General features: G+C 40.5%; 1 protein-coding gene across 12 annotated transcripts in view; it reads right to left on the bottom strand.

Annotated features, from left to right (window-relative positions):
• Nucleotides 1-27,751, bottom strand: part of ank1a (ankyrin 1, erythrocytic a) — a 116,221-nt gene extending 88,470 nt beyond the window's left edge. For 3 of the 12 annotated variants that reach the window (XM_088076768.1, XM_088076765.1, XM_088076766.1), the window contains exon 1: nt 27,329-27,746. In XM_088076768.1, coding sequence (XP_087932894.1) covers nt 27,329-27,454 — 126 coding nt within the window. In that variant the 5' untranslated portion in view covers nt 27,455-27,746. Of the gene's footprint in view, nt 1-27,328 lie in introns of all 12 variants that reach the window. The other 9 variants (XM_088076761.1, XM_088076764.1, XM_088076763.1 and 6 more) reach the window with 7 other exon arrangements.
• Nucleotides 27,752-27,976: the final 225 nt, after the last annotated feature.

Below are 27,976 nucleotides of genomic sequence, written 5' to 3'. Positions count from 1 at the left end.
AATCTCTAGAGTGCTCATCTTTTACAGGTTGCAGTCAAAACCTCTGCAGTAGATACTAAACACAGCCTTCATTTCTGCACCGAGAAAAGGGGGTCCTAACGAAAAAAGCTCGTTAATCAGGTAATATCTGCATCACTCCTGTATGTGATCTTTATTACTACTTTACATTACTATTAACAGCAACCTGAGTAGGGCTGCATCTGACAATTCAGTCAAGGTGAATCAAAGTTTACATCCATTTCTTTAAGAACATGGATGCTTCACACACATCTTCCAACCCAGCAGCACAGAAGATCCCTACAGTCAGCACAGTTTCAAGGTGGACACCCAAGATTAGTGTCACTAATTCCAACCAAATGTCTCCCTTTCTGTTTCCTGAGTTGTAATGTTGAATAATGGCCGGGAATTTTTTTTTGCAGAAGTGGACGTTTGTGCCAAATTTAAGGAAATTCCATCAAGGCATATTTGAGATATCCTGTTCATGAAAATGAGATGGACACAAAGTCACATTGACCTTGACCTCTGACCTTGACCTTGACCACAAAAATGTTATTAGTTCATTATTGAGTCCAAGTGAATGTTTGTGTCAAATTTGAAAAAAACTCCTTTAAGGTGTTCTTGTGATATGGCGTTCAGACAGCGGGACGGGAAACACGAAAACAGTGGCTCCAGCTACGAATATCGCCAGCTTGGAGGCATTATAACCAGTAAAGCAACACAGCTGATTGTTAAAATTATCCTCCACTGTCATGTAGTTCAGAACTTAATAGCCCCATGACTAATGAATGACTTGCTTGGTTACACACACATATACACAGGCAGAGGAATTGTAAAAATCCAAAGTCTAAGTCACTACTATGCAGATATGATGCATGATGCTGGCTCTGGATGTGAATGGACTTTAAAGTAGGTTAATAAACCTAATGTTGAAAAATGGTCTCACAAAAACTTAATAGGCTGACAATGCTCTTTTGAAAAAGTTTACTTCCACATAAAAGAAGAGTATCTATTTTGTGCTTTCGGATAAACAGTCTGGAGGGTCCGAGGGTTAGTCTCGCAGGATGAAATTTTCAGATAAACTGGACATCACGCAGTTTGTGAAGACTGTCTCGTTCTGACATCTTTCTTCAATCACTGTAGTTTTTTTTGGACACCTTGCCTACACACCTGCATGAACAAGTTCAGGTGGAGTTTAAAATAAAGGTTGACGCCTTCAACAAACCCTTGCGATCTCTATTTATAGGGGGACTCAAACCATTCATCTGTACAAAGATCCTGGTTCCTGCCCTTTGTGGTACATTACAGACTGAGTTGGGGTAAAACCTTAAAAACTCTCAGCCCCCACTGACACTCAACATCTAAATTAACTTTCCTAGTGCATTATTCGAGCTAGAGGAGGCACATACAATAGGAACTCCCCACTGCTGCACACCTGTGGCCTGAGAAAAACTCACTTCTATTCTCACAAAGCATGTATTCCCCTGTCTAAATGAGACACATTCCAACCACAGATAAGTCCCTGACCCGCAGCGAAGCCCTCCGAAACAGGAAGAGAGCACTTGAGTCAGGATTTGATGAGTGAGAGTGGCTCAAGGGGGTTGTCAAAGCTGAACATATAAAGAAGCACACATGGGGAGACTGGGGGTCACTTCAAGGACTACAAAGAGAGAAAAGCAGACGAGAGGTACAGAAATGTGAGCATCTTGAAAATTAGAGAGCTGGATAGAAATAGAGGGAAAAAGTACAAAAGAAAGAGGAGAGGAGAGAGCGGAAAGGTTTGGATGTGATGAGAACTTACATTGTAACTAAAGCTGTGCATGATGAGAGGGGTCAAGAGGGAGAGAAAAAAGCGGAAAGTGAAAAGGTGATACACTGTTGGCCCTACTGAAGGAACATGTTTGTACTGGGAGGCACAATGTGTGGGAAAAGACTGGAAAAAAATTGAGAATAAATTATCACCAGTGAGAGATGGGCTGCTGAGAACAAATGTTTTGTATCAAAGTAAGAGGGACCGACAAATCAACAATTTGTTCAGTAATTTGAAGCAAAGAAGGGCAGGGCACGCTCTGAAAAAAAGCACAGAAACATATAAGAGAACAAAAGAAACATCACTTATGTGCAATAATGAAAGCTAGAGTGTCCCCATTCAACCGAAAAAACAGAATACACTCACACTACTCAAGCAGCTGTGTCTTTAAAATTCACTACAAATAAAAATGACACTTGAAAAAAAAGTTCTGTTTTGCAATAGCATCGTGAAATCAAGGACATCCTATTGTGTAAAAAATGTTTACTGCACTATTCTTACCTGAAAGGACGAGGGGACACACTCTGCTTCAAGAGTGCTGAATGTATACAATGGCCTCAAAAATGGCCTTATCAGCATTTGAAAAATAAAGTCTATGACCAGAAGCAATGCCTCAAAATAGTTCCAACCTTAGACAGCACATTGGCTGCCATTTTGAATAAATGGAGCATGAAAAAGGGATGAACAGCCAAGGAAGTGCCAAGCTAGATACCCACCAACCTGCGCCTTCCTCAATCTGCCACCAACACACAAACCTTTCCCCTGTCCCCCCGTGTTTCCTTCGCTCTCATATTCAAATGCTTGCGCTGTCGTGCTCTGCGTTATTAATCTCTGTCAAATTCGTCCTTCTGCCAGTGATGCCGGACATGTGTTCTCGCACTGGTACTCTTCAGCTTTGACAAAGGTGTCCTTCGTCTTTCAATAGCCCTGTCGTCCATGCGACGTAGAGGACATGTACTCAATAAAGGCTCTGCAAATGTTACTCCCAATGCCATCCAAACTCCATCATCTTTAAAGAGCATACATAAAATATACAGAGGGATAACTCTGGCAATATACTATAGTTGTCAACAAATCCCATTAAAGGACCAAAGTGAACAATGAATTGATTCTACAGCCTGTGTGGCCAAAACCTGATGTATCTTATTCCTCTGTGCTGACATTATTGTCCAAAAACTCCAAAAACACACCTATAAGCCAGTATTCCTTTGTTACAATGAACACAGGCCTGTAGGCAGAAGGAGCACCAAATGTGTATTAATCTACACCTGAAAATAGTCAGCAACAAATACATTGTTTATTCGTGTGTAAGTGACGCTTGCCAAAAGATCTAATGCCAAGCTGTTTTAAGACACCATTTAGCCTTTTTTAGAAAACTAATGTGTTTCTATTTGTTGTGTGTTTCTGGAGATCTACATTTTCAGTAGGAACAAATGGGCTTGCAGCTGAAAACCATACAGTATACTGTATATATAAAGGCTAGGGAAGGTTAAAAGTATGAAGTTACAGACTAACACAATTTTAGTTCTTTTCATGATTAAAGATAAAAAAAAATGTACAATATTGCCAGCCTTGTCCTGTAACTTTAACAGCTGGAGTGGGATGACATTTTTCTGTAGTCTGACACAGAAGTTAGCATCACCCTGGCTCCCTCATCCTAGAGGATCCTATGAGGGTTTTCCATTGGATTTTGGGTTTCTGTAGCTCTGTGGAAAACGTTGATGGAAGTTAGAAGTTTATGATGCTTACAGTAAGGTAATCTTCACAAACAAACACCACTTTAGGAGACTAAAGCCTGAATGCTGTCACCATAAATAAAAAGCTAATCAGGCTATAAAAGAACTATAATATAGTCACATGAATAAAAGTACCAACACAACAAGGCTGTAAGGCAGTGTTCGACGCAGTTCAGTGTGATGATGATGTTATGTAGTCTCCTTTTGTCACTTGTTAGCAACCCTCTTTTTTAAAAAACATCACAGCTTCAAAGCTCACCAGCAGGGTGCTAACTGCCGTATTTTATGTTGTAGAACAAAATGTGAAAGTCCCTTAAGCTAGTATTCACCAAAGACCTTATTTCCGGCATCTAACCAAAATCCATTCAAAAAAACCCAGTGATTTTGAGACGAGGGAACAGGAGGTGCTGAAATGCCAACGGATTTCTGGAATTTAGGACACATTACTGGGGTCCTCTATTGTCAATTATATGCATACAACTAGGGCTGTACCTGACTCAGGATTTTGGGGATCGAATCGGATTTGGCTGTTCGATACAAATATTCAAATGTTGGTTCCTTTTTTTCTTTTCATATAGATTATATAGCAACACCTTATTGAACAGCCAGATTTTTGAACGAGCTAATCCAAGCTTACCAAGCTAACGACAGATCAGAAATATACAACTTACTTTTTGCGGAGAAAAAGACTCAAGTTCAAGAATCTCAGTGGACTGAGGGGGTTGTCATGCAAACAGAAACAGATCCAAAGCAAAGAGCTGTGAATTTGTTGGCTCCACTCCATGTGCAGGTGTGATGAATTGAACAGCTGATAGTGTTTTAAAAAGACTTGTAAGGTTATTCAGACTGTATCTGTACTTCTCAACCCTTAAGTTACAGCTAGATGGTTATTATTTTGTGGGAGGATGATTCTCCAGAAATGTGATATCATGGATTTGCATTTGGTAGCACATTTAACTGTTGCTGTCATCTATCAAACCTATATCAATAAAAAGCTGAACCATTTATAGAGAGATGAAATACAAGAAACATAAGAGTGAGAGTCTCACACACAACATGTGACCTTTCACATGGATTAAGTCGTCATGAATGTATATGACCGTGCTCACTGGCTGCAATCCAACAATAGCCTGGCCATAATGCGGTGTGTTGGAGCAGTATTACAGCACGCAGTGGAATATGACACTGCTCTCACATAACCATCATACAAGAGTGATACAATACGTGTGGTTTGGTACTGTGAGGACTTCGATACAGAGTATTTCTGTAACCTACCACTTAAGAAAGTGGGCCTGCAAATCCTCCACCTCCTCTTCTGTATTTGAAACTTACATAAGTCTACACTAAAAAATGTGCAACATCGACACAGGATTGTAGGAGTAAACTCTCTCTCTCTTTTGACAAACTGCAGCACAATGCAGCAGCAGTGCCATTTGCGGAGCAACATATACACAGACCCCATCATAAATATCAGCCTTAGATATCCAATTTATTCAGAATATCAATACAACAGTTGGTTCAGTCATGAAAATGAATCACTTCAGAGGGTCATAAATGCCTGTGTGCATCTTGAGAGCTGGAGGACGGAGCTCACCCCTCCTGCCATTAAATCATTCATGACCCTGCAGTGCTGTGGACCACACAGAGCCAGACCTGCCTCCACCAATCTGTGTCTCTTCTCTGACAGTAAGCACACACACCGCTACACTTTTAAGCCCTGCACTAAAATCAGCATCCGCAGACAGCAATCATAAATGCTCGTCCGAGCAGGCACACACAGTCACACTTATTTGTGTCGCCTTGCTCCTACTCAGTACACCTGTATCCTCTGCTTCCCTCAGTGGCAGTATCAATCTATAAAATATGTCTAAATCTCCTCCTCACTGATAGTCTCTTTCACTGCACAGCACTCCCCTCACCATCGATCAGCCTTGTTTCCATATTCATGAGCTCTGCAGAGGGTCTCGTTTGATACCAGTCTTTGGCCAAGGGGGTTCCCTAAGACATCGTCCTCCCTGTCTAGTGTGGTTGTTCTCTCATGACCAAAATGTTACGACACTTTTTAAGACCAATCTCTCTAAATCCTTACCTATCCTCAAATATCTGCTTAATGACTTTATTGGATTTTGTCCTTAAACAAGCAGCAGCCAGATGGACAATCAAGTGACTTTCACTGTTGTAAGCACTGTTGTTGTTTTTGATTTACACTTTTCCTTTAAGGGTGCACCACCAACATTTCTCTGTCTTACTTAGGAAGATGTCTCCAAACTTTTGCTCTTGAGTTGTCACACCACTTGTCCTCTTAATCCTGTTTCCTCCAAGCTCGTTTAGGAGCTGGCTTTGGGTACATTCCTACAAGGTTTAAGCAGGCCTAAGTTACCCAATTACTGAAAAAGCTAATCACAACTACCCAACCTATTCAAGATTCTACGGCATGCAGGTTTCACTCAAGTCTAAGACTCTTTCAAAATAATCTACTTAATCCAAACCAATCTGGTTTCAAAAGCTGTAATTCCACTGAAACTGCAGTGCTGTCAGTGCTAGAAACTCCACGAGAAGGGTCTTCAATCTGCCCAGTCTTTAGTTCTCATCTTGTCGGCAGACTTTCACATGTTGAAACACCAAAATCCTCCTGTGCACCTAATTGGAAGTATGCATTTACGATATAGCACTACTCTGGTTTAGGTCCGATCTCATAGAGACTCAAAGTAGCATGGCAAGGAGAACATCCCAAGACAACAATCCCATTCTCTACATTGGAAAACTCAAGGACCTACTCTTTCCAGGATGCCTATCTCACCTATCTCAGCCTGCCTGAACGATATCTCGAAAGGGGTGATGGGGATCCACCTTCAACTCAGTCTCTCTTAAACTGAAATCCTGGTGATCGCATGTTAGTGTCCAGCTTAACCCCACCTCACTCTTATTGATAAAGTCTGTTTGAAATATGGGTATTGTGAAAAACTAACTTTTACTGAGCATTTTGCATAGGTCACTTGATTGTGTGCCTTTCAGTAAATGACATTTGAAAGATCACGTCCTATCTGAGCTCAAACTCCTTGAAGAGGCATCAGCCATCTCTTGTCTTGACTGCCTCTGGCAGGGCTGCAAGAATGCAAAGTAAAGTATCTGCAAATGGTCAAAAATGCAGCAGCATATTATTAATCTGCCAGAGTCAAGATCATGTCTTCTGCTTTTCATTACTCTCCAACAGCTCCCTGTTGTGGCTCACACTGAGCTCAAGTTACTAATGCACGCATGCAGAGAAGCCACTAGCAGACCACCCAGCTACCTGAATTCTCTGATTAAGGTTTATGAGCCTTCTTGATCACTACAATCTGCAATGAATGACTAGGCCTACTGTCAATGTAAGACAGGACATCTCAATCCAAACTCTTCTCCTGTTTGGTCTCTCAGCGGAGGAATGAGTTAACCAACTCAATTTGGTCAGAAGAAATCTTTTCCCTCTCCAAAAATCACTTGAAGACCTACCTGTGTGCTCAGCTACATCTTCCCTTTTTTTTTTAGCTCTTTCTAAAAAAAATTAAAATTGAACTGTTATCTGTTAGGTTGTTATGCACCTTTTTGCCCCTGCAAGTCTTGTGGCGCTTGTGTCAGGTAAACTGAACATTGAGACACTAATTCTCAAAGACTTCTTCCTGATCTACAGTGGCTTGGATTGTGCCTCATTTGTACGTCACTTCAGACAAAAGCATTTGCATAAGGACTAAATGTAAATCTACTGAGTAAAACCCTCGTAGCTTGCACATAATATGCTGATGCAGTTATTTATAGGAGCCACCAAAGTTACCTATGCAGAGAAGATGGAGCCATGTGTTGGGTTTATGAGGACGGCGCTGAGAGATGGCAAAGCTTTACTGGCAGTAAGCCAGATATTTCCCACATGACAAATAAATCAGACAGTCTGGATCATATGTTGCACCATTATCTATCCACTGGTAATTTAAGGTTAAGAATAACAGATACCTAAGGATAATATTAGTACAATCAATATCATCAATAATTTTTATGGAGTAACTGACTAAATATACTGCTTCATTGAGGTTTTTGGAAAATGATATGAATCATTAACCTCTTCACCCTTAAATTTCATCTCTCTGTCTATCCAGCTCATGACTGAACGAGTGCCGAAATCCTTAATGAATAATTGATGACTCTGCGTAACAATATTGCAGAACAGCGTTGAATTGCTGCAACGGATGAGAAGGGGAGGCGGGTGTGAACACAGCTTGTGTGCGTGCACGCTCGACTGCTATCTGGGGCAATGAGCGACTCTGTATATGTCGGATAAAGACGGAGTCTGTTTGTGTTGGGTAAACGCAACCCGGCTGGGTCCTCGTGAAGGCAGTGCAATGCCAGGGTCCTTCACACCTCCGGTCCTCCCTCCTCTGACTCTCGAAAGGACATGGCCTTGTCTTATGGATGACCTTTGAACCAACTGTCAGCCTCCTGATTGCGTCAAGCTGTGCTGTCAACCTGCTCAAATGCTGACCAAGTCAGAGTGAAGCTGAATGTAGATGAGGTCTGACCGTTCTCCAACCAGCAGAGGGAGCTAAGACCTGATCATCCTTCATCTGTCCTCTGTTGTCAATTCATCTTTAAGAACCAAAATGCATTAAACCTAATATCCACGTAACATCTTTCAAACACTATTTCAGTTTTAAAGAAAATCCAGAGCAAACATCTGCCCTGTCAGAGGAGAGCTCTGTTGCTGACACCACATTCATCTCCACATACTTCCCTTTCAAACTATTAAACTCACACTCATCCCTACTGCAATATCGGTTTTATATACCTCATTAGTCTTTGAGTTGAGGAAAACAGATGTTTGGATGACAGTGCTGAGCCATACGTTGGGTAAATACACGCATCTGCATGCTTACTCTGACAGCCACACCGAATATACTAAACTTAAAATATATATTTTCACACCTCATTTAATTTTGCATCCAGATAAGTTCCAGTTTGCATATTTAGGTGAAGAGGGCAGTAGTGCCACATAAATCTGGAAGAGAAAAAAATCTGAAGGCCTTTCTAAGTTTTAAGTTAAAAAAAAAAAACTTCAACTACCCGAAAAAAAGAGCTCAATAATTTTTAACTATGAGGTTGATTCATGTAAAAAACTTTACAGTAAACAGGGATTTTCTGTTAAGAATATACCTTATATTAGCAGGTTTAGCAAACTTTAGAGAAATAATGGGCACAAAAACTGTAATTAAGAGTGCAGGCGCTTTGATGTGTCAGCAGTCAACTCAAAATGACAAACAACTCTGCCTAGATTTATTTTAAAATGAAAACTGTTGAAGCCAAATAGAAAGCATTTTCACTCAACAGAATGGCTGGCTGGAAACAAGAGCCAGATTTTCACACTCAAGCATACTCCTCTGCTCAATAGTGAGATATTCTGAGCACATTACATAACAACAGAGGCTGAAGTTCAAGGATACTACAAGTGTGTTAAAACAGGCATATGAAAGAAAATTATACCAAAAAATAATTAAAACTATGCACATAGTGCAAAAATAATGGCATACTTAACCTAACAGTAAGAAAATCTAAAATTAAATGAAACTAAAACACATTTCAGACTCAAAGAAAAAGATGTAAATGATGATATTAAGTGCCAATGGCCAGAGACTGAATTAAATTGCAAAAATGTAAATTGCTGAATTTGAGCAAACATTAAACTGGTGTAGTGGATTGTGTGTAGAAATGCCTTTAACATTATTATTATGATTCAATAAGCATATTTTAATTATTACCTGGTTATTACAATCAAGACAATTCAAGACTTGAACAAGCACAAAGTGAGCATGAGGGATCACAAAAGGGGGTGGGAATACTAAAAAACTAAAAAGGAAGAAAAAGCGTGAGTAAGTGGTGAAGTGGATTCAGTTTCATCGACTCAGCAGGAAGTAAGAATGCAAAAACGACTAGAATGGAGTGACAGCGGGGGATGTGGGGTAAGAGAGCTGATGAATGATGGAAAAACACCAAGACGTTCAAGGAAGTTGCTTTACAATGACCTTCAGCCTCCTGGCCAAGGACAAACACCAGCCATGGAGAAAACAAGAGAGGGACATAGAGAGTGCTGCCATTTCATATTTTCTGAGTTATTGCACATGCCAAAAATAAAAAGGTTGAGGTGAGGCCAAAATGCAAAATGAAAGTGGTATCATTTATTCTTAGGGGTGAAGAAAGAGGATTGAGACTGAGCATTTACCATAAAGACATTAACAAGTCAAGGCTACAACAAATGATTATTTTCATTATCTCCCATCTTTTCATTGATTATTAGATTAAATTCTTGCAAATATTAATACCAAGTTCCCAGAGACCAAAGTCTTCCAATGCCTTGTTTTGTCCAACAGACAGATACAGTTATAAAAAAAACACCAAATATTCACATTAAAAACATTGTGAATTATGGCAATATATGATTAAAACTTTTAATTTTTGTGTCAAGCAACTAATGGATCGATCATTTCAGCTCTAGACAAAACAGATTGTGAAATAATTGCAGTTCTTTTTGGGTTTTTTTAATACACCCTTACAAATTATGTGTGAGCATACACAGTGGAGAGCTTACAGCTGAAACACCAGACTGTTTGCTTCTTAAGTCCTTAAAACCAACGTTTGCAAAGATATGTTCAAGAGATCAAGACTTGAATCATTCTTATATGACTCAAACAAGCTTAAGGTCCCAAATCTTTTCAATACTTAGAAGTGCAGAATAGGAATAGGATGATGCGCGATTTTGCACTTATCACATAAAAAACATTCATAAGTCATCCAGCAGCACCCAAAAAAACGGCTGGGCAACCAACAATAAAAGAGACTGTAAACACAAGCTGCATAGACATCCAGCTGAAAAAAGTCCAAAAGATCTGAATCAATCATTGACATATTTCATATAAAAAAATAAGATGACATTTCTAAGAGCTAGCTTTTTATAATAGTTTGTTATTCACGAAAAAATAACAGATGTGTCCTATTTATGGTTCAACAAAGACATTTATTACTTAACAACATAAACATTTATGTGATTACAGTATGTTTTAGTGCCATATTTTAAGTTTTAAGCATATTTTGAAGAATATTGGGATAATATCTTGAATCACAATAATTCTGACATGACATTTTCATATGGTCCCATGCCTAACGCAGAAACTACTATAAATCTGTCACTGATCTTGTTTTAATGAGGAGGAAAAGGACAAATGCAAAATATTGATCCAGCAGTTATTTTAGTCACACAAAACAACCCAGACTAATATGGTCATACAAAGAGGAAGCCACAATGGCATCACACACACACATATACTTGCGTCACATGCAGCAGCGTTCCAGCAGTGTATAGGCAATTAAAGGCCTGTGCCTAAGGGGGTGCTGAGGCCAAAGTCACCGTGCTCTATGCTCTGACAAACATTTCCTCCATTACCAGCAGACTAACTGTCCTGTACCGCCTTAAGCTCCGCTATATATTCTCCTTCACTTAAGACTCTGAATTGAGGCAGCAAGGGGAAATGGGTGAAAAGGAGAGTGACCACAGGACACGGGAAAGGGATGGAAGAAGTGCTACTGTATGAGTGAGCTGGAAAAGGAGATGAGTGAGGACATGCTGAATGGATGAAAATGCAGAGGTATCTAACTCCAGCCATCAATAAAAATGAGTAATTAACTATAAAACATTCAAGCTTATCTTTCTGAACCTGTCACTCTCTACATGTCCCTCTGACCAAACTGAGTCGGTTGAGTGCTCAACTGTGGTGTCCTGATCCATATGGTTAAGATGGATTTTCAGTGTATGTCGTTGTACGTGAAATAAAATATGCATGTGTGTAAGAGCATTTATTGCTATTGTGCAGGCTAAATTTAAAGGACAGCATTTCTGTGGAGGATATGTGTAGTAGTAGGGGCAGAGAGAGGGATTGTGTAGGAGGATATGACAGGGGGAGAAAATGACAGAATAAATGAGATGATGTCAGTGTTCACGTAGTGATTTGAAAGTCCTCTGTGTAAACACTAGGTGGCGACATCCAGCTTTCTCACAGAGCAGCCAACACTGTGCTGACTAAGGGCTGGCTGACAGTGGAGGTGCGTGTGCCAAGTCTACATACATGTGTGCTTACATGTGATCATATGCGAGGTGCCGTTGACCTTGTACTCTAAAGCTGCGGCATACACACAGATTCTCCTTCATCCTGAGCCAATACTGCTATAGTCCCGGAGGACCGACCCCCTCCTTTTCGATCCAAACTGAATATGGCGGGGGGGGGGGCAGCTCAAACATGATCTGAACATCTCTGTTTGCTAAAGCAAAGGTTTTTTATGAATGCATGCTGTGGAAGTTGATTATTTCATATCTACCTACACAGCAATCCCCTTTTTATGTCTTTTTCTGTCTCCCGAAAACATTAGGGCTGCCGTAACAGTAAAAATGACTGATGCTCCATTCTCTCCCTCTGCCTCTCTCTGTTGCTCACTTAATCTTTGCTGTTTCTCTCTCTCTAAATGTGAGATCCATAGTGTTTAGAGCAATCTCAGAGGCTCTGAGAGAGGAGAGGGAGGCGTTAAGAATCGAAAGCATGGTCTTGCAGTGTTGCAATGTGCCACCAGTAACTGCGGCAGAGAGAGGCAGAGAGGGAGGGAGTTGTAGTCTATATTGAAGCAGGAGAATTGATTATGGGAGGGATGGAGGAATGTACTGTGGAAGGGAGGAAAAGAGGGAAGGGGGTGGGCACATGGCTCTGCATCTGCTCGGGAAAAATCTCTGGGGTCAGCCAATTAGAGGCTGGGTGACACCACTATCCTCCCTGCTACCTAGTAAATCCTGCGCCACAAGACAACCCACGTGCCTCTGTTCAATGAACGTGTGAGCTTGTACACTGACACACGAACAAGCACGAACACACACACAGAATAAAATGTTTAAGTACACAGTGAGATTGGAGGTAGTTAAATACCGGACAGTTAAGTATTTAAGCACCCAGGGTCACTTGCTTTAAAGGCAGATGTGTCTAAGAGATTGAGTATAAACCTTTGTCATTCAATCATCATTGGAATGACTGACATACATCACGACCAGAGAGGGCTCATATCACAGCTGACAGCTACCCGTATCGACCCAATCCCTATAGATCATTGTAATATTGAATATGCAGGATCGAGATTACATGGTATCCTTTTTAAATCTGTTTAGATTTCGTTTGCGAAAGCTGTAAGCAACTTAAAGTAATAATCTCAAAGATTTTTCTGTTAAAATAAACATCTGTTAAGTCACCATCTAATACTAAATGAGGAAACACAATAGCAATTGAGCCTATAGCTGACTGATGAAAACATTGCAATATTTATATATCTGCAATATTATTACCTGGGCGTCCAGGGTGACATTGATGGTACAAATGCTGTATTAAGTTGCTGCTACAGCTCACATTAGAAGCATTTAATGGTGAAACTAAAACTGACTTTTTTATGAAGTAGTCACAGGAAATGCAACGTGTTTTTAAGGGAGCTGAGCACTTTATTATCAAGCTGTTTTTTAGCAGATAGCCCCTTGAGATGAAGCTCGTCTTTGAGGGGGGTCCAACACAAAACACACCATATTACAATGGATCTCAAAATACAGCACACATACATGGCTCTTATTTACCAACTCAAACCCAAATCATTCCCATAAGCCCACAATACCTGCTCATAATATAAGGGATGTATATGTATAACACCTGGTGCATAGTAGCACTAAGTGCTAGGCTTGGGTGGTATTACACTATAAAAAAAATATTTACAAATCCCAATTATATGATTTTCAATACCATCAATAATAAAGATGCTCATCTATACATTTCATATGGAGAGACTGTGTTGAATATGTATATTTATTGCCGGACATCTTTACTCAAATGAGAATAGTTTGTTTTTCTGCCCCAAAAGCTCTGTGCCTGTGGTGTTGAACCACATTTGCTGTTACTACCAGTAATTAAAGGCGTCACACAACCAGCCAGGACTGAAATCTTTGAGATTGCAAATTTGAAGAACAGTTCAGCCAAAATATGTTTAACAATAAATTTGTAAATGTTTACATGCTCTCACTTAGGTATTGGTAACACTATGGTGAAGAATAAAGCCATGTAGATACATTTGGCTTTATTCGCCTGGGTGTTGAGATGAACACATTTGCAGTTTCTGCATCCACACCAATATTGATGCATAGACTACTGTGGTATTGGTACTGTGATGTATTTTGCTTGTGGCGCTCAGCATTCAAAATTACATGTCTTCTCATAAACAATGTTTCTGTTACTCTGAATAATCCACACACCACAATTTGAGCAGCTTTTCCTTACACATTGCTGTCCACCAAAGAAATATTCCCTCAGAGACAACCGTCTAAAGACCTCACCATAAGGTCCACTCGGTAGCTTTTTCTAAGCTTTTCATCGTGTAGATGGAGTTGCTCAATTTTCATGAAAATGTTCAGTTTTTTTTCCACCACATAAAAGATCTTGAGCTTTGGAACAATTGAGATTTTCTTCACCTAGGTTTCCATAACCGCTGGAAAACTACATCTGCTGAGGAAGATTGTGTGACGTGATCAAAAGCTCCAGGACAGCTGCTGAGCAGACCTTGTATTGAGATTACTTTTCTGTTGTTCCCAAGGTCAAGAATGAAATCTCCAATCTCAAAGCAGCATCCATTGCATGTCTGTCCTGGGAGGGGGATCCCTCAAAAGCTGCTCTTCCAGAGGTTTCGACCATTTTTGCTCTGTTAAAATGAATTTTTGGTGAGGGGTTTTTCCTTAAACCCCGTGAGGGTCCAAGGACAAAGGGATGTATTATGCTGTAAAGGCCTCTGAGGCAAACTACAATTGGGCTTTATAAATAAAATTGTATTGAAAACTGAACTGAGGGGCACCCAGTGGCTCAGCTGGTACAGAGCATGTACAGAGGATATGTCCTCGCTGCAGTGGCCATGCTTTTGATCCCAACCTCGGCACTTTGCTGCATGTCATCCCCCTCTCTCTCTCTCTCTCTCTCTCTTTCACCCTTAGCTGTCCTATCAAATAAAGGCAAAAAGCTGAAAAAACCACCCTTAAAAAAGAAAAACTAAATTGAATAACCTAGTTCGGGTGAACTGAACCATTAATACTTTGCAAAACATGCAACATGTTTGTTATTTAGCCGAATGCCTTGTATGTTGTTCTTTATTAATGAATAAGAGGAAGGAAATTAACAATTCAATGAGAGATTTGTTAGACTCGGAGCTTAATAACTGTGATACTTTTACAGAAGTGGAGCTGTATCCAAAATGGAGCGTGCCAACAGAATCCATGTGTGTAAATGATGCCACTCTGTCATTAAGAGTCATTTTTAAAAAAGGTGTTACTGTACTTTTAGCATTTTAACATCAACAAATCATTCATACATTTCCGCACTTTTAAAATTGAGCATAATTAGTGAAAACAAATGTCAGCCTCGTAGAAAAGATCAACTGTGCCTCGGCACTGCATTTAACTGTGTGAGTCATTGTTAACTGAAAGAGCTGTTAGTTACTGACTTGGCAAAGACGCAACACAAGATTTCAGCCAAGTTAATTAAATAACAATGTTTACTAGTGTTACTGCACACGTAGCAACTTGAGCACAGGCACGGATGACTGAATGAAGGTCCTGTTATGTTCTGTGTGTCGACATGTTATTGGCCATCCTGCTGGAGAGCAGAGCATCTCTGTGTTTGCTGGGTGGGATGAGGAAGAGGATCAAATCAAAGTGACACCACCTCTGCCTCCGAGGGATTCAGATGAAGGGGTTGACAAATGGCTAAGCTTTTAATAACAGGTCCATGATGCTGCGACACTATGAAGACACTTGACACGAGGATTAGATGACTCAAGGAATCTGCACTCTGTTAAGTAAGATTTGTCATCAGGGAGCACAGAGTGATACTCCAAGGCACCAAGGCCAAGTCCTGGTCTTGAAATGTCATCTTCTGCTACCCAAAAGGACTGCTAGGGTCATAAAAACTAAACCTGAATCTCTTCCTTCAGAAGCCCCACTAAGCTGCCATAACATATATACGGTATTTCAAGATGCCACATCGGAGTGTGCAGGTTTAATTCAGTCAGGAAATTCAGACTAGAATCATGAACTCAGTCTTCTGCTTCCCATCATTAAATGAATCAGACTTTCTCTATTGTCCGCACTCAGGCAACTGGAACTGAGAATTACAGCCGGGAAGCTGTGCTGCTGTAATGACCTACTGTACTGCTGGGTTTTGAATCGAATTATTCCCCTTCCCTGCGGTAGACAGAAAAAAAGGAATCATCATATCAATCAGGTAAATAAGACACCCGTCATTCAATACAGAGGAAAAGGCCGCAGAGTCACCCTGGGGTCACCTGCACTCCTCTGATATTACGATCCTTTTTGCTTTCACTCTCCTCCTCTATGGCTCTACCTCTGGGCTATATTCCTTCAGTGTGGGCACTCATCTTCACACACAATCACTAACACATAAGGTGCTTCCCACACACATACAAATGCAGTCCTACACTGGCACGCTCGCCTTAAACACAAAAATATATTTTTTTAAAAATTGCAACAATACATGCTACGAAATTTAGACCATTGAGTTTACAGCTGTGCTCGCAGCTCAGTGCACAACAGGGCTTTATATTGGATTTTAGCATCAGCTCGCTCTCAGAGACAATGCTAACATACTAATGCTAATCAGAAATAATGTTTGACATGTTCACTATCGTAGGTTAGTGTGTAAGCATGATAACATTACTGAACTTTAAGTGCAGATGAGGCTGATGGGAATGTGATTAGTTCTGCAGGTAAAAACAAATGTGCTGGACAAACTGAATTTTGACCAGAAGGTGGCATTAAATGAAAAGCCAGGGGGTTCCTTAAACTTATCACAATTTATCCTGATAGAAAAACAACTTTCTGTACCAAATTTGTCATAATATTTATATATTTTGTCTAATATTTGTTGAGATATTTCACACATAAAAAAATATCTACCTCATAGGCACTAGATGAAAAGTCAGAGGATCATCAAGGATCATCAGTAGGATACATCCTCTGAGGGTCAGGAATATCTGGACTATGTTTTTAGCAATATGTCAAATAAATGTTTGGATTTTTGTGATCCAGATCCACAGACCGACCAACATCCCTGCCATCCCTTGTGCTGTGCTCCTAGCATGAACATAAACAGCAAAGATCTTTGCAAAACCAGTGTCGTCACTCAGGTCTTGTCCATACGTACTTGGGTATATTCGAAATGTAGCTTTTTCTATACATTTTTACTAATGATGATGACAGTTAATCAACTAATCAATTAATCAGTCATTAAGAATTTAATCAAACATGTATTCTTCAATCGATATGCAATGCAATGCTGTCAAAGTATAGCAATCTGTTGTGACTGTGAGCCTTGACTAAGGAAAATTGTACAAAGTATTGTTTGGTATAAGCAAATTTTTAGTGTTTTTTTTTTTTAATGAGGATTAATTGATCATTCATTTGACCAATAATTGATTAAGGAAAGTGAGGAAAGTGCTCACAATTAACAAACCTAGTTTTGGCCGTTAGTCAACACACAAACTACAATTTAGGTAACTGAAAACAAACCTTTTTTAAAACTCCATGCAGGGTTAGATTTTAAGAAACGCGGTTTTCAGTGCAAACATGTTAACAGGGAAAACGATGGTCACCGCTCCAGGTAGCTTTTCAATAATAGTTTTTTTAAGCTTCTGATTGGCTAACATCATCTTCATCTTTGCGTGGCTTAAGGGTTGCAATAATGGTGCTGTCTGTTGGTTGGCATGCTCTGGACTGCGCATCAATTGTGTTTTGGGATTTCTGTGAGGACAGGGATTTTCTTAATAACAGTGCTTGTGTGGACATGAATTTTTTTAAAACTTAGAACAAAAGCGGCTAAAAACATGTTTTCAAAAATACCAGCGTCTGTGAGGACTAGCTCTAATACTAAATCATATGCATTTATTCTCTTTTTGCGTGCTGAAACACAAATGAAAAGGAATGACAGTTAAAAAATCATACGGTCAGTAAAAGATGGATAAAGACAGAAAAATGCATCAAACTGCACAAAACACCTACTGTTGGAAGTTATATGCCCTGTGTTGAACACACAGGACGAATAAAGCATTTTTCCAGAGCAAAACAGTGCAGATAAATACAGTACGAGGTTGGCTGCACATTGCAGAGGCTCCTCGCTATTACACACATCAGTCTATGAGATGCTGCAGAGTCTGAGGATATCAAGGCAGGACTCAGAGTACCTGGACATCAAACCGCACTAAGCTCCCCGTACCACCTCCTGTCCTTTCCTCTCTCCTCTCTCATCAGCCAGGAGGAGCTTAAAGGGAAAGAGCTCAGGTTGGGTAACAGACACCAAAAGCTTTCCTTTTTTTTCAAAAGCTGTCCAGAAATACCTATAATTTTTTAAATAAGATCTCCCGTCTTTCTTTTCCTCTCTCCCCTTTTATTTGGGCGTGATGAGGATCCATTTCAATAACCCTGATCTCTCAATTCTTGTTTCAGGGAGTTACGTAACAGCTGCACTATTAGAATAACAATTGGGAGGAGAGATTAGCGCAATCGGCCAAGGAGAGAGATAGGAGGAAGATGAAGAGAAACAGGGAGGGAGGCACAAGGAGGGAAATCTAAGGAAGCCCCTCACAATATGACACATCATTTCACGTGCTGTCTCACAAATGAATAGATTTAACCGCGCAGTGGGAGGACGAACGCAGACGGATTTGCTACTGTTCAGATTTTTTGGAGGTTTACACAAACCTGTTGTTGGGAGACTGTATGCTTTCTGAAAGCACTGCAGTCCTACGTGTCAGTTCAGCTTCATTTACAATCATCAGCCGGGAAACACACCAATAAATCCCCGTGTCTTGCAGGCTTTCTTTGATTACAGGGATAATAACATGAAATTAGTGAACGCTGATGCTCGTGGCTACAGAATGAATCACTGCTATGAGGATAAAACTGAAAACATGACGAGAAATCTTTATCACATATCACACGTTTAAAAATATCCTCCGGCTTTGGAGTTTTGGGGAAGCCAAACCCCTGCAGAGAGGGAGTGCCTGCTGGATGCTTGATGTTGTTTTGCTCTTTATTTCTTTCTCTTTTCTGTTTAAACAATGACTGGACAGTAACTTTTGAACAGAGGAGTCGTCTCGTCTCTCCAATTAAATAAACCTGACTGGATGTGGTGGTCTATCTGCTCTGGAATCACTCAGTCTTTGCTAGCTCATAAATAAAGACCCGCCATTGCCCTGGTACAGGGAGGACAAGGGAGGAGAGAGGTGGGGGCGGGTGAATTGGCCTCACGTGTGCCTTCCAGTCCTGCTTTAATTAAAGGAGAGTAGGCTGCAGCTCCCGGCCAACCTGCCCCAGCAGCACTTACTGTAGAGGCAGGAGCTGGACTCACTGAGACTCATTCCCAGGCTCCATCAACATGAGTGAGTGCCTCGGCCAGGCCTGCTGAGTCATCTGTCTGAGGGGTTCCACAGGGCCACCTGGGCCGCAGTCACACACACGCACTTTAGTCATCGTATAAAGACTAAACATAATGTTACCTCTAATACTAATGTAAAACCCAAGATCTATGTGGAAGTGAAAGAAGTTTTACAGCAACTACATACTGTTTACAGAAAACCACAACTGCAGAGGTGTGACAGGGAAAATATCCAGTTTCTCTCTCAAAATAAAAGAGAAAATAAAATCCACCTTTTTGTTAATGGGGAATTTTGCTTTTTGCTGTTATTGGGTTTTCCACATTGTTTCCCATAATTCAAAATACACAATCTATTAATATGCAAATCCATCAGACACACTTGGAGGTCTCCTACCTCAATGAAAAGTCCACTCTCAAAACTGAAAACAGGGAAAAACAACTACCCTGGCTCATTTACTAACACATATCTTGTTTGTTTAACCCTTTGACACCTGACCAAATTGGCATGATTTCTTTCAAAAACATGGGAGATGGCAATGAGCAAAGAAAGAAGAAATGACCCAAAAATTTGCAAGAAATTCATAAAACAGTAAAAGAAAATTACCTGAAAATTGTTGAAAAAATAAATAAGAAAATAAATAAATAAATAAATAAATAAATAAAAGGAAAGTAAAAAAAACAAACAAATTACCTGGAAAAAGTGCTTAAAGATATCTTAATTGTGTGACATAATTAAATGTGTAATTATGATATTATAAATATAAATTCCCTAGCTTTTTTTTCTATCCCAAGACATTTTCCACAAGATTTTTGTTTTTAAATAATTTCCTAAATCTACTATTTTCTTGCTTTTTGTGCTCTTTGCAGCTGCTCTTTGACTTTTTCATCATATCTTTAACAGAAACAGCACCAGTTTGCTCCGGGTTCAAAAGTTTAAATACTTGTGAACGGTATCTGAGCGCTGCACAATAAAAGTGATGTTGCTCCAGGTTTCAAAGGGTTAAAGGTGTACTATGTAGAAATTGTTGGTAACTGTTTCTGAACAGTATCTCCAGCAAAGAAAAACAACCCCAGATTCACTCTTCGTTTGCTATATGGCATTATTTCAGTACTGTGTCCGAGTTTTTCTGAGATTCCTCATAGATACATGTTGCTTACAGTCTGGCAGCTGGACGCCACCTTTATATAACCACGTGGTAGAGCTGGCACCCCAAGTACAAAGGCTATGTCCTTGAAACAACCGCCACAGGTTCAACTCCAACCTACAGCCCTTTGCTGCATGAAAATTCAGGCAAAGTGCAGATTCTCTGCAGATAAACACATGGCAACACACTCGTGGGTCTTAAGTGATGATTGAGAGAGATTACTGATGTAAGAGTCTATACATTGTTGTTTTTTTTTCAGGAAAATTCTACATATCATACCTTTAATCTGTGCAGAAAACAAAGTGTAAAGATGACAAGTTAAGGTTTTGGTTAAGTCAGTTCCTGAAGTCTGGTACTCACTGTGAGGTTGCCAGGCAACCACCAGAGACTCCAGGAAGTTATTGCCTGGGCCAAGAGAGAGTCTGGCAGTTTGAGTGATATCGATCCTCACATCTGTCAGCAAGGGGACCAATAGGTGTTATCGCCTAAATTTCAAAATATTCCTATAAGATCTCAATAGCATATTATATTAATTTAAACTGATGATAAAGACAATCGTGAGTTGCAGCCTGTATTGGACAAGCCAATATCCCCGTAATGACACTTAGAGGAGGTGAAATAAGAGGCCATTATTCGGATATCGACTACAGCCAAGTTCCAGATGAGAGACAACAAGTATTTACATGTTGCAGCAGCCAATAATTAAATTGAATATCATCTGCCAACAGTTCAACCTGAAGAATGCTTCATTTAAAATTCATCACTTTGATCACAATAGCCACTGAGGGTACAGGTAAGCAGGGCTGGTCAGCAGACAGGTGCTAAAGATGCCTCTGATGGTCTTAGTCACTGTTGCAGCACCCTTAAATCACTGCACCCAACATGCACACACACAATAAAAAACCATACATACACGTAGGCATGTCATCTACATCTAAAGCATTACATTAGCAATCTGTCGCAGACATAGACACATTATTCTCAGCGAAGGCTGTGCTTCCTGTTCAGGCAGGGAGGGTGGGAGATTTTGGAAGGCAGACAGAGACGAGGCTGGAATGCTGATCCTCTGCTGCCACCTCTGCTTTATATGAAGATGGAGATAGCACTTAGATAGTACTTTCAGCGCTGAGTGTTCCCTGGCAGCCATGTTAGCTGCAGCGTCCTGCACCATAGCTGCTGTTCAGGAACCATACCTTTAAGATGCATGATGGGCACCAATATACAGCTGCAGCCAACACCTCTGAGTGCCAGACGATATACAGCAACAAAAGGAGCCACAGTGCATCCTGACCAGACTTATTGTATTGATGAGTCTGAGTAGCAGCACCACTAAGTGGTCAGTCCTCAGCTGCCACGACTCTTTCTCTGCACTTCACTTGCTTGCGAGTAACAGACAAGTTTGACTAAACAGAAACCGGATGTGAACACACGGCGACCTTTTCGATCTTGCTACGCTCACATCAGTACAGTTATAGAGCTACACTTAGTCACATAAGCAAATGTTTTCGTTAGTTGTTTATCTCATTACTGACATTTGTTGTCAGGAAAAAACAACACTAATTATCACCTTGTCTTTATGAAATTGTAATGGGCCATTTTTACTGTTTGTGTTTTATGGACCAGAAAATTAATTTGAATAATTAAAAAAAAAAAGAAAATAGTCGTCAGAAAATAACTAATTTTAACTCTTGGTTTGGAAGAGGCAACTTTTGTCGCAGCATGCCACGGTGTTTTCTGGCAGAAAAAGGTGTTGATTTACATTTGTTTTCCTACCCTTTAGGGATGGGCATGAGTACTTGAGTACTTGTTTGGACATCAGTATTTGTTCAAGGTAAGAAGTAAATCAATGTCCACGCACACATATGAACGTGACTTGAAAATACTTTTTTACTATTTAAAATAGTTAAACTCTTGTTTTATAATTATTTAAAGAGCAGTGAATTGCTCAGTGCCTCTTTGTCCTGCTGTTGCTCGCTTTCTGTTTATCATGATACTAGTACGTCTGCTTCTACTGCACGAACGCTTGCACGAGCCGTTCAAGCCGTTTCAGTGTTAGTTTGTTGGACTTGTTTGACAACTCTGTATTGAATGTTACTGCCGCTGCGTTACGTCATGCTAATTGGGCAGTCCCAGTCCCTCAGTGCTGCATCAAACCAATGTATTGGCAACAATAGAAAATTTGCTGATTTTTCTTATATTAACTTTGAATCTATGGTTTAAAAATCCAACTGATCTGTTTGTTAAATAAATGTAAACTGTACATGGCGTGTACAGGAGTACTTATAATATAATTTAATGTTGAGTATGGAAGTCATACTTAAAATGCCCTACTACCGTTGGAAATATTTGGATAGTTTGTTCACAATCATCACTAGAGCTGAAACAACTGGTCACACAAAAAAAAAGGAAAAAACTGCACCAGTTTTGATGAACTGATTATTTGCCATTTGTCTTTTTTTGCCAATAATTCACTGGTTCCAGCCTCTCAAATGTAAATATTTGCAAGTTTTCGTTCATTTATGATAAACTACATAAATTGAAATAAATGGCAGATTGATTATGAAAACAATTGTTGGTTGCAGCCCTAATCACAAAAATAACAATAATAATAACAATAGTTGCATGTCAAAAAATTTACAGACATTCTGTTGTTACCATATTAAAACTCACTGAAACGCAAAACTCATTCATGCTCAAAACAAATGGGCAAAAGGCAAATGACACCACAGTGATAAATCCATATTGATGCACACGAAAAATACTGCTCCGAACATACAGATCCTGCATGGAACTATTGGATTTGTTTAACACCCTGGGGGCTCACCAAGCACTGATCACACACTGTAGCACTAAAACAATTGGAAACGGGAGGAGGTAGATCTCTAAATGGTCGTTAAGAGGCCGTCTGAAATAATTGTTTGGCTTTTACAACGAGCTCACAAGATAAATTTGGTTTATTGTTTTGTTAAGAAATTGCGATCAGATGTTACATTCGAGCTTGCAGTGTTTTGTAACTCAGTAAATGCCATGATGAGAAAGACCTTGATTCTTGTTCTGTTTTATGTTCACAGTTCTTCTCATGGTTCTCCATTTGTATCTAAAGCAGTGATCAAACATTACTGCAAAGACTGAAAAAGCTTTTATTCAGCTACCAAATTTCAGCAGCTAATATGTAAGGGAAGCGAAATGACACTAAAACAGAAGAAACATAATTATACGGCCCTTGAATGTTGATACATTTTCAGTCTTCAATCAGCCTGTTTAGAAATAAACGCCAGGTGTGCATTTCCAATGACCTTCGACTAATCTTGTATCTTTGAATAAGTAAACAGCCTAAAATGAAAATTGCACGAGACACATTTTTATCTGTCATGCTGATATGAGTCAAACAACACAAACACAGCAAAGCACTACTTCATACTCCATGGCCAGGTGAACCACTTCACACTGAAGCAGCTTTAGATGTAGACACAAACCCACATACAGAATGAGGTGAAAATAGGTGCTGACTAGGACAATAGGGCTTTGTTCACATCCTGACAATGCTCATTTTTCAAGAGGAGCAAACTCATCAATAAAAGTAATTTGAGGACAGCATTAGCCACTGCTCAGCAACTGACCTGTGCTGAATAATATCACTACACCATGAAGCCAATTAAAACGGCACGTTCACCCTTTGATGACGAATTGTTAGCTTTATGACTCTGGACATTCATCAGCGGACACAGATTTGTGTCCCCATGGGATGGAAATAATCATACGAAACACCAAGAATACAATACCCACAAGCAGAGCATTAAAGGGATTAAAACAATAAAGAAGGTGAGCAAATCACATAATGTCTTTAAAAGATAAAATAAAAATTACAAGAAAATAAATAAGTTTTTTGACCTTAAAAGCCCAGCTATCAGCCCCCAGAGGCCATGACAACAACTGGACCAAAGAAGACTGAACCAGGTGACAATCGAAAAAGGGGGATACTCAACTTGCTTTGCCAAGGAGCCACTTTTGCAAAATGACAGGAGGCCAGAGGCCGGTAAATAAACAAACATCCTTAATATTTATTGGTGCATGTAATAAATTAATTGCCTCTTTTCAGCCTTTTGATATGTCCCCACTCACAGGTAGGGGAATTTCTAAAATTTTAGGACATTGGCAGCCTTGGAGGGACCTTTTTCAATGTCTTTCTCTTTCATGTAAAATGAAACAAAAACAGCAGTTAAAAACATGAATAACAAAGGGGAAAAAAAGGGAAAAAAAGACAAATTCCACAAATTGCCTTGATTTAGATATGCGAAAACGAGTAGGAAGAAGGAGGGAGAAGAACTTATTTGTAGGAAGCAGAACTTACATATCCTACCCCTTTACTGAATAATTAAATTATTATGAACAACTCCCCATAGAAATCCTAATCATGACTGAACCCCGGGCGACAGAGCCTTCTCTATAGCCACCTCCTCCCTCTGGAAGTCTCTCCCAAATACATCCGGCACTGCCCCGACCTCTCCCAGTTCAAATCATTCATCCAAACCCATCTGTTTAAAACTGCTTTTAACATCTAATTAATTTCATACTAATTTAATGAATTGAACAGTGTGTATTTTTTTATATATTTTAATGTATTCTTTTTTTATTATCTTTTTTGACTTCTGTAAAGAGTCTTTGGATTCTTCATCATCATCATCATCATCATCATCATCATCATCATCATCATCATTATTATCATTATTAGTAATATTATATGTATTGGTGTACACATATACACAGCTTTATATAAATATTTACAATTCCTTCAGTGTATCTGATATACAATAAGCTGTTCATATACAAAACATAACACTGCCATGTACAATCACATATTATATATATATATATATATATATATATATATATATATATATATATATATATATATCATGGGCCACAAATTGAGTATTACTGCCCTAAAGTAACCTGCTGATAAATGACACTATCATCCTTTCAGAGCCCTGCACTCCTTCTGTTGCAACTAAAATACCAGAGCCATCAATAAATCAACAATAATAAGCTGAAACAATTAAATGCACAAGACATGTAAAGATCAATCAAAGAAGCTACGAGTGATTCTTCATATAATGACGTAAAACACATCAACTGTGCAGGATAAGTGATTGCAAGGCCTCCGGTGAGAAAGGAAACTGAAGCTTACATAACAAAAAACCTTTGCTTGCAGCTCACAAAATGACACATAACCTCGTGAGTGCACATATGCGTTAGTATGTGTATGAAGAAAACTTATAGGGCGGTTAAATAAAAAAAAATATGGCTCTGTCAGAAAAGTATTGACCTTGCCTGCACTGTGAGGATAGGGACACTCCCGAGGTGTAGGTCGATACACAGCTGATGGCACAACTACTGAGAAAACACTGTTGTCGAGAAGCAAAGAAAGAAAACCAAGTGGAACGGTGGTTTTGTTAACCACAATACAATGCAAGGAAACTTCTGAATAACAGACTGTAGAATTGGACTACGTAGCTGCGGGCTTCAGAGAGGAAACAAAGAGGGCACTGGAGAGAAAGCGAGATAAAGAGAGAGAATTCCCCCAGTATTAACATCTGCTCCAGAAACCAGGAATGGCTGTAAGCCGGTGTTAAAAAAGGAAGAGAGGTTGGGAGGGGGAGCTGGAGGGGAGTCAGGAAGCTTATTTGAAAGACTTAAGCTGCATGGTTACGTAAGTGATATGGGATCCTCTGAAACCATACACTTTCAGTCAAAGTTGGGATGCATTAGTACCCTCGCCAGAAATCTTATCCCTGCGTCATCCATACTGTTAGAGCTGCAGGCTTTCCCTTCTTGAATGTTGCCCGACATGCACATACCACACTTACAAACATGCATAAAACACACGCACACAACCATCTCTGCAACGGCTTTCACACTCCTGGTCTTTTTAATGAGAAGATCTGTTTCTTAGAGAGGTTAGAGGTGAAGAATATGGAGAATCCTTACAGTAACTCATTGGCTCATATCAGTCATCGCCGACATAGTGGCGGTATATGTGTGCCTGTGATGAAACGATTGTGTCTGCAAAAAGAGCTGAGGAGCAAACCCCTACTTAGAGACATCTACCCCAGGTGTATCTGAGTCATACCACCTTTCGCTCTCTCCGATTCGTGCACAACAAAAAGAAAAATCTAATCCCTACACCAGCCTCTCTGCCCTGCCTCCCCTCTCTGTGAAAGTGGAAGCTGTACTGTGTTTCTGTCCATAACACTGTCTCTACTGCATCAGCATCAGATTGGTTTACAGCCAGCCTGGCACGGTGCAGGCTCACAGGGCGGCTGGACTCATACTCGCTTTGCTGAGGACCAATTTGCCACCAATACACAACAGCACAATCTGCGGATGACTCATTTTCATTAATGAGTTTGAGTGAAATCCGACGAGAGGCCGGAGGAATAAAGTATACTCGGCTGCTTGGTGATACGTCCCTGCAGTCATCGACTGGCGGAGCAGAGATTTATTGTTTACAATGAGCCCTGCCAGTCGCTCCAGCTCTGCCTGGGACTTCTCAGTCAGACACAAGTCTGCAGGTATTGCTCTGCGGTCATTAAAATGCCACATAGAGGAAAAAGGTGAGAGGAGAAGAGAAAGGACTCTTTGCGGACACTGGGACTGTTTTTCGTGGATAATTAGTGCTGTAGTGAAATTTCGCTCACTGGCACCATACCGCAGTGTGACAACAAAGAAAGAGAGGAGACAGAGATGTGGAAAGGGACAGACAGTGAGAGGTAGAGTACTACACTGCCTTATCAGACGGCTTAGACAGGACGGTCAATAAAGCAGGTATAAAGCAGTCGAGAGGAGTAGGAGAGCATGCAGTGTGTTGTACCGTTTCCCCATGTCTGTATGCACAGGACATACATGTGTGCCAGGGAGACTGTGTGCACACACAGTAGAAACGCACTCATGACTGAGTTTCCATGTGTGACCCGGCATCCCTGACCACAGCTTAGCATGACAGAGAAAGAAGGTGGGGGGGGGCGTCTCAACCTTCCTGCCCCCCTCTCCAGCCACCCCTCCCTCCCCACCCAACCCCCATCACTCCACCCCACCTGTGTATAGTCCCAGTACCTTGCGCTTTTTATCCCGCGAGCGACTCCTCTTTTTAACCCTCTCTTCCTCCTTCTCTTTGCGTTCCGCCTCTAGCTGAGCTTCTAAATCCTTGTTCTTGCGGAGATGTTTGGCAGCTTGTGCCATGGCGTTGGTGGTGGGGGTCTGGGCGGCGTTGGCGCGTCCAGATCCTACGGCGGTGGTCTGCTGGGCAACAGCGCTGGGACTTCTACCTGGTGCCGGCCAACACTAGCGCTGCCGCTGCTGCTCTGTGCTCCTCTATGGCTCTGCAGAGTCTGCGAGCGTGCTCACCCTCTGCCTCCTCCTCCTCTTCAGCAGTGCAGTCACACACACATCGGCAGTCCTCAGCCGTCTGCTGTGGGATGCTACTGCAGCGCTGCTCTCTCTCCCTCTCTCGCTCGCTCTCCCTCTCCCTCTCTCAATCGCTCACGTACTCTTCCCTCCTTCAATTTTTCCTGCTGCCTTCCTCTCTGCTCTCCCTCTTTCTCTGTGCGAAAGAAAAAACATCAATAGTGAAAAAACTGTTTTTCCTTTTTTTTTGACTTGTTTTCCTTCTTTACATCTCTCTTCCTTTTACTGCTCTGACATTCTGTGAAACTGCTTCGACCCCCTCCTCCCTCAGCAAAGATTAAAGAGGGATGAACTGAC

This window comes from Plectropomus leopardus, chromosome 4 (genome assembly GCF_026936395.1).
Source record: "Plectropomus leopardus strain MGB_pleo_1.0 chromosome 4, ASM2693639v1, whole genome shotgun sequence".
NCBI lineage: Eukaryota > Metazoa > Chordata > Actinopteri > Perciformes > Serranidae > Plectropomus > Plectropomus leopardus.
This window is presented reverse-complemented; position numbering and strand designations above follow the sequence as displayed.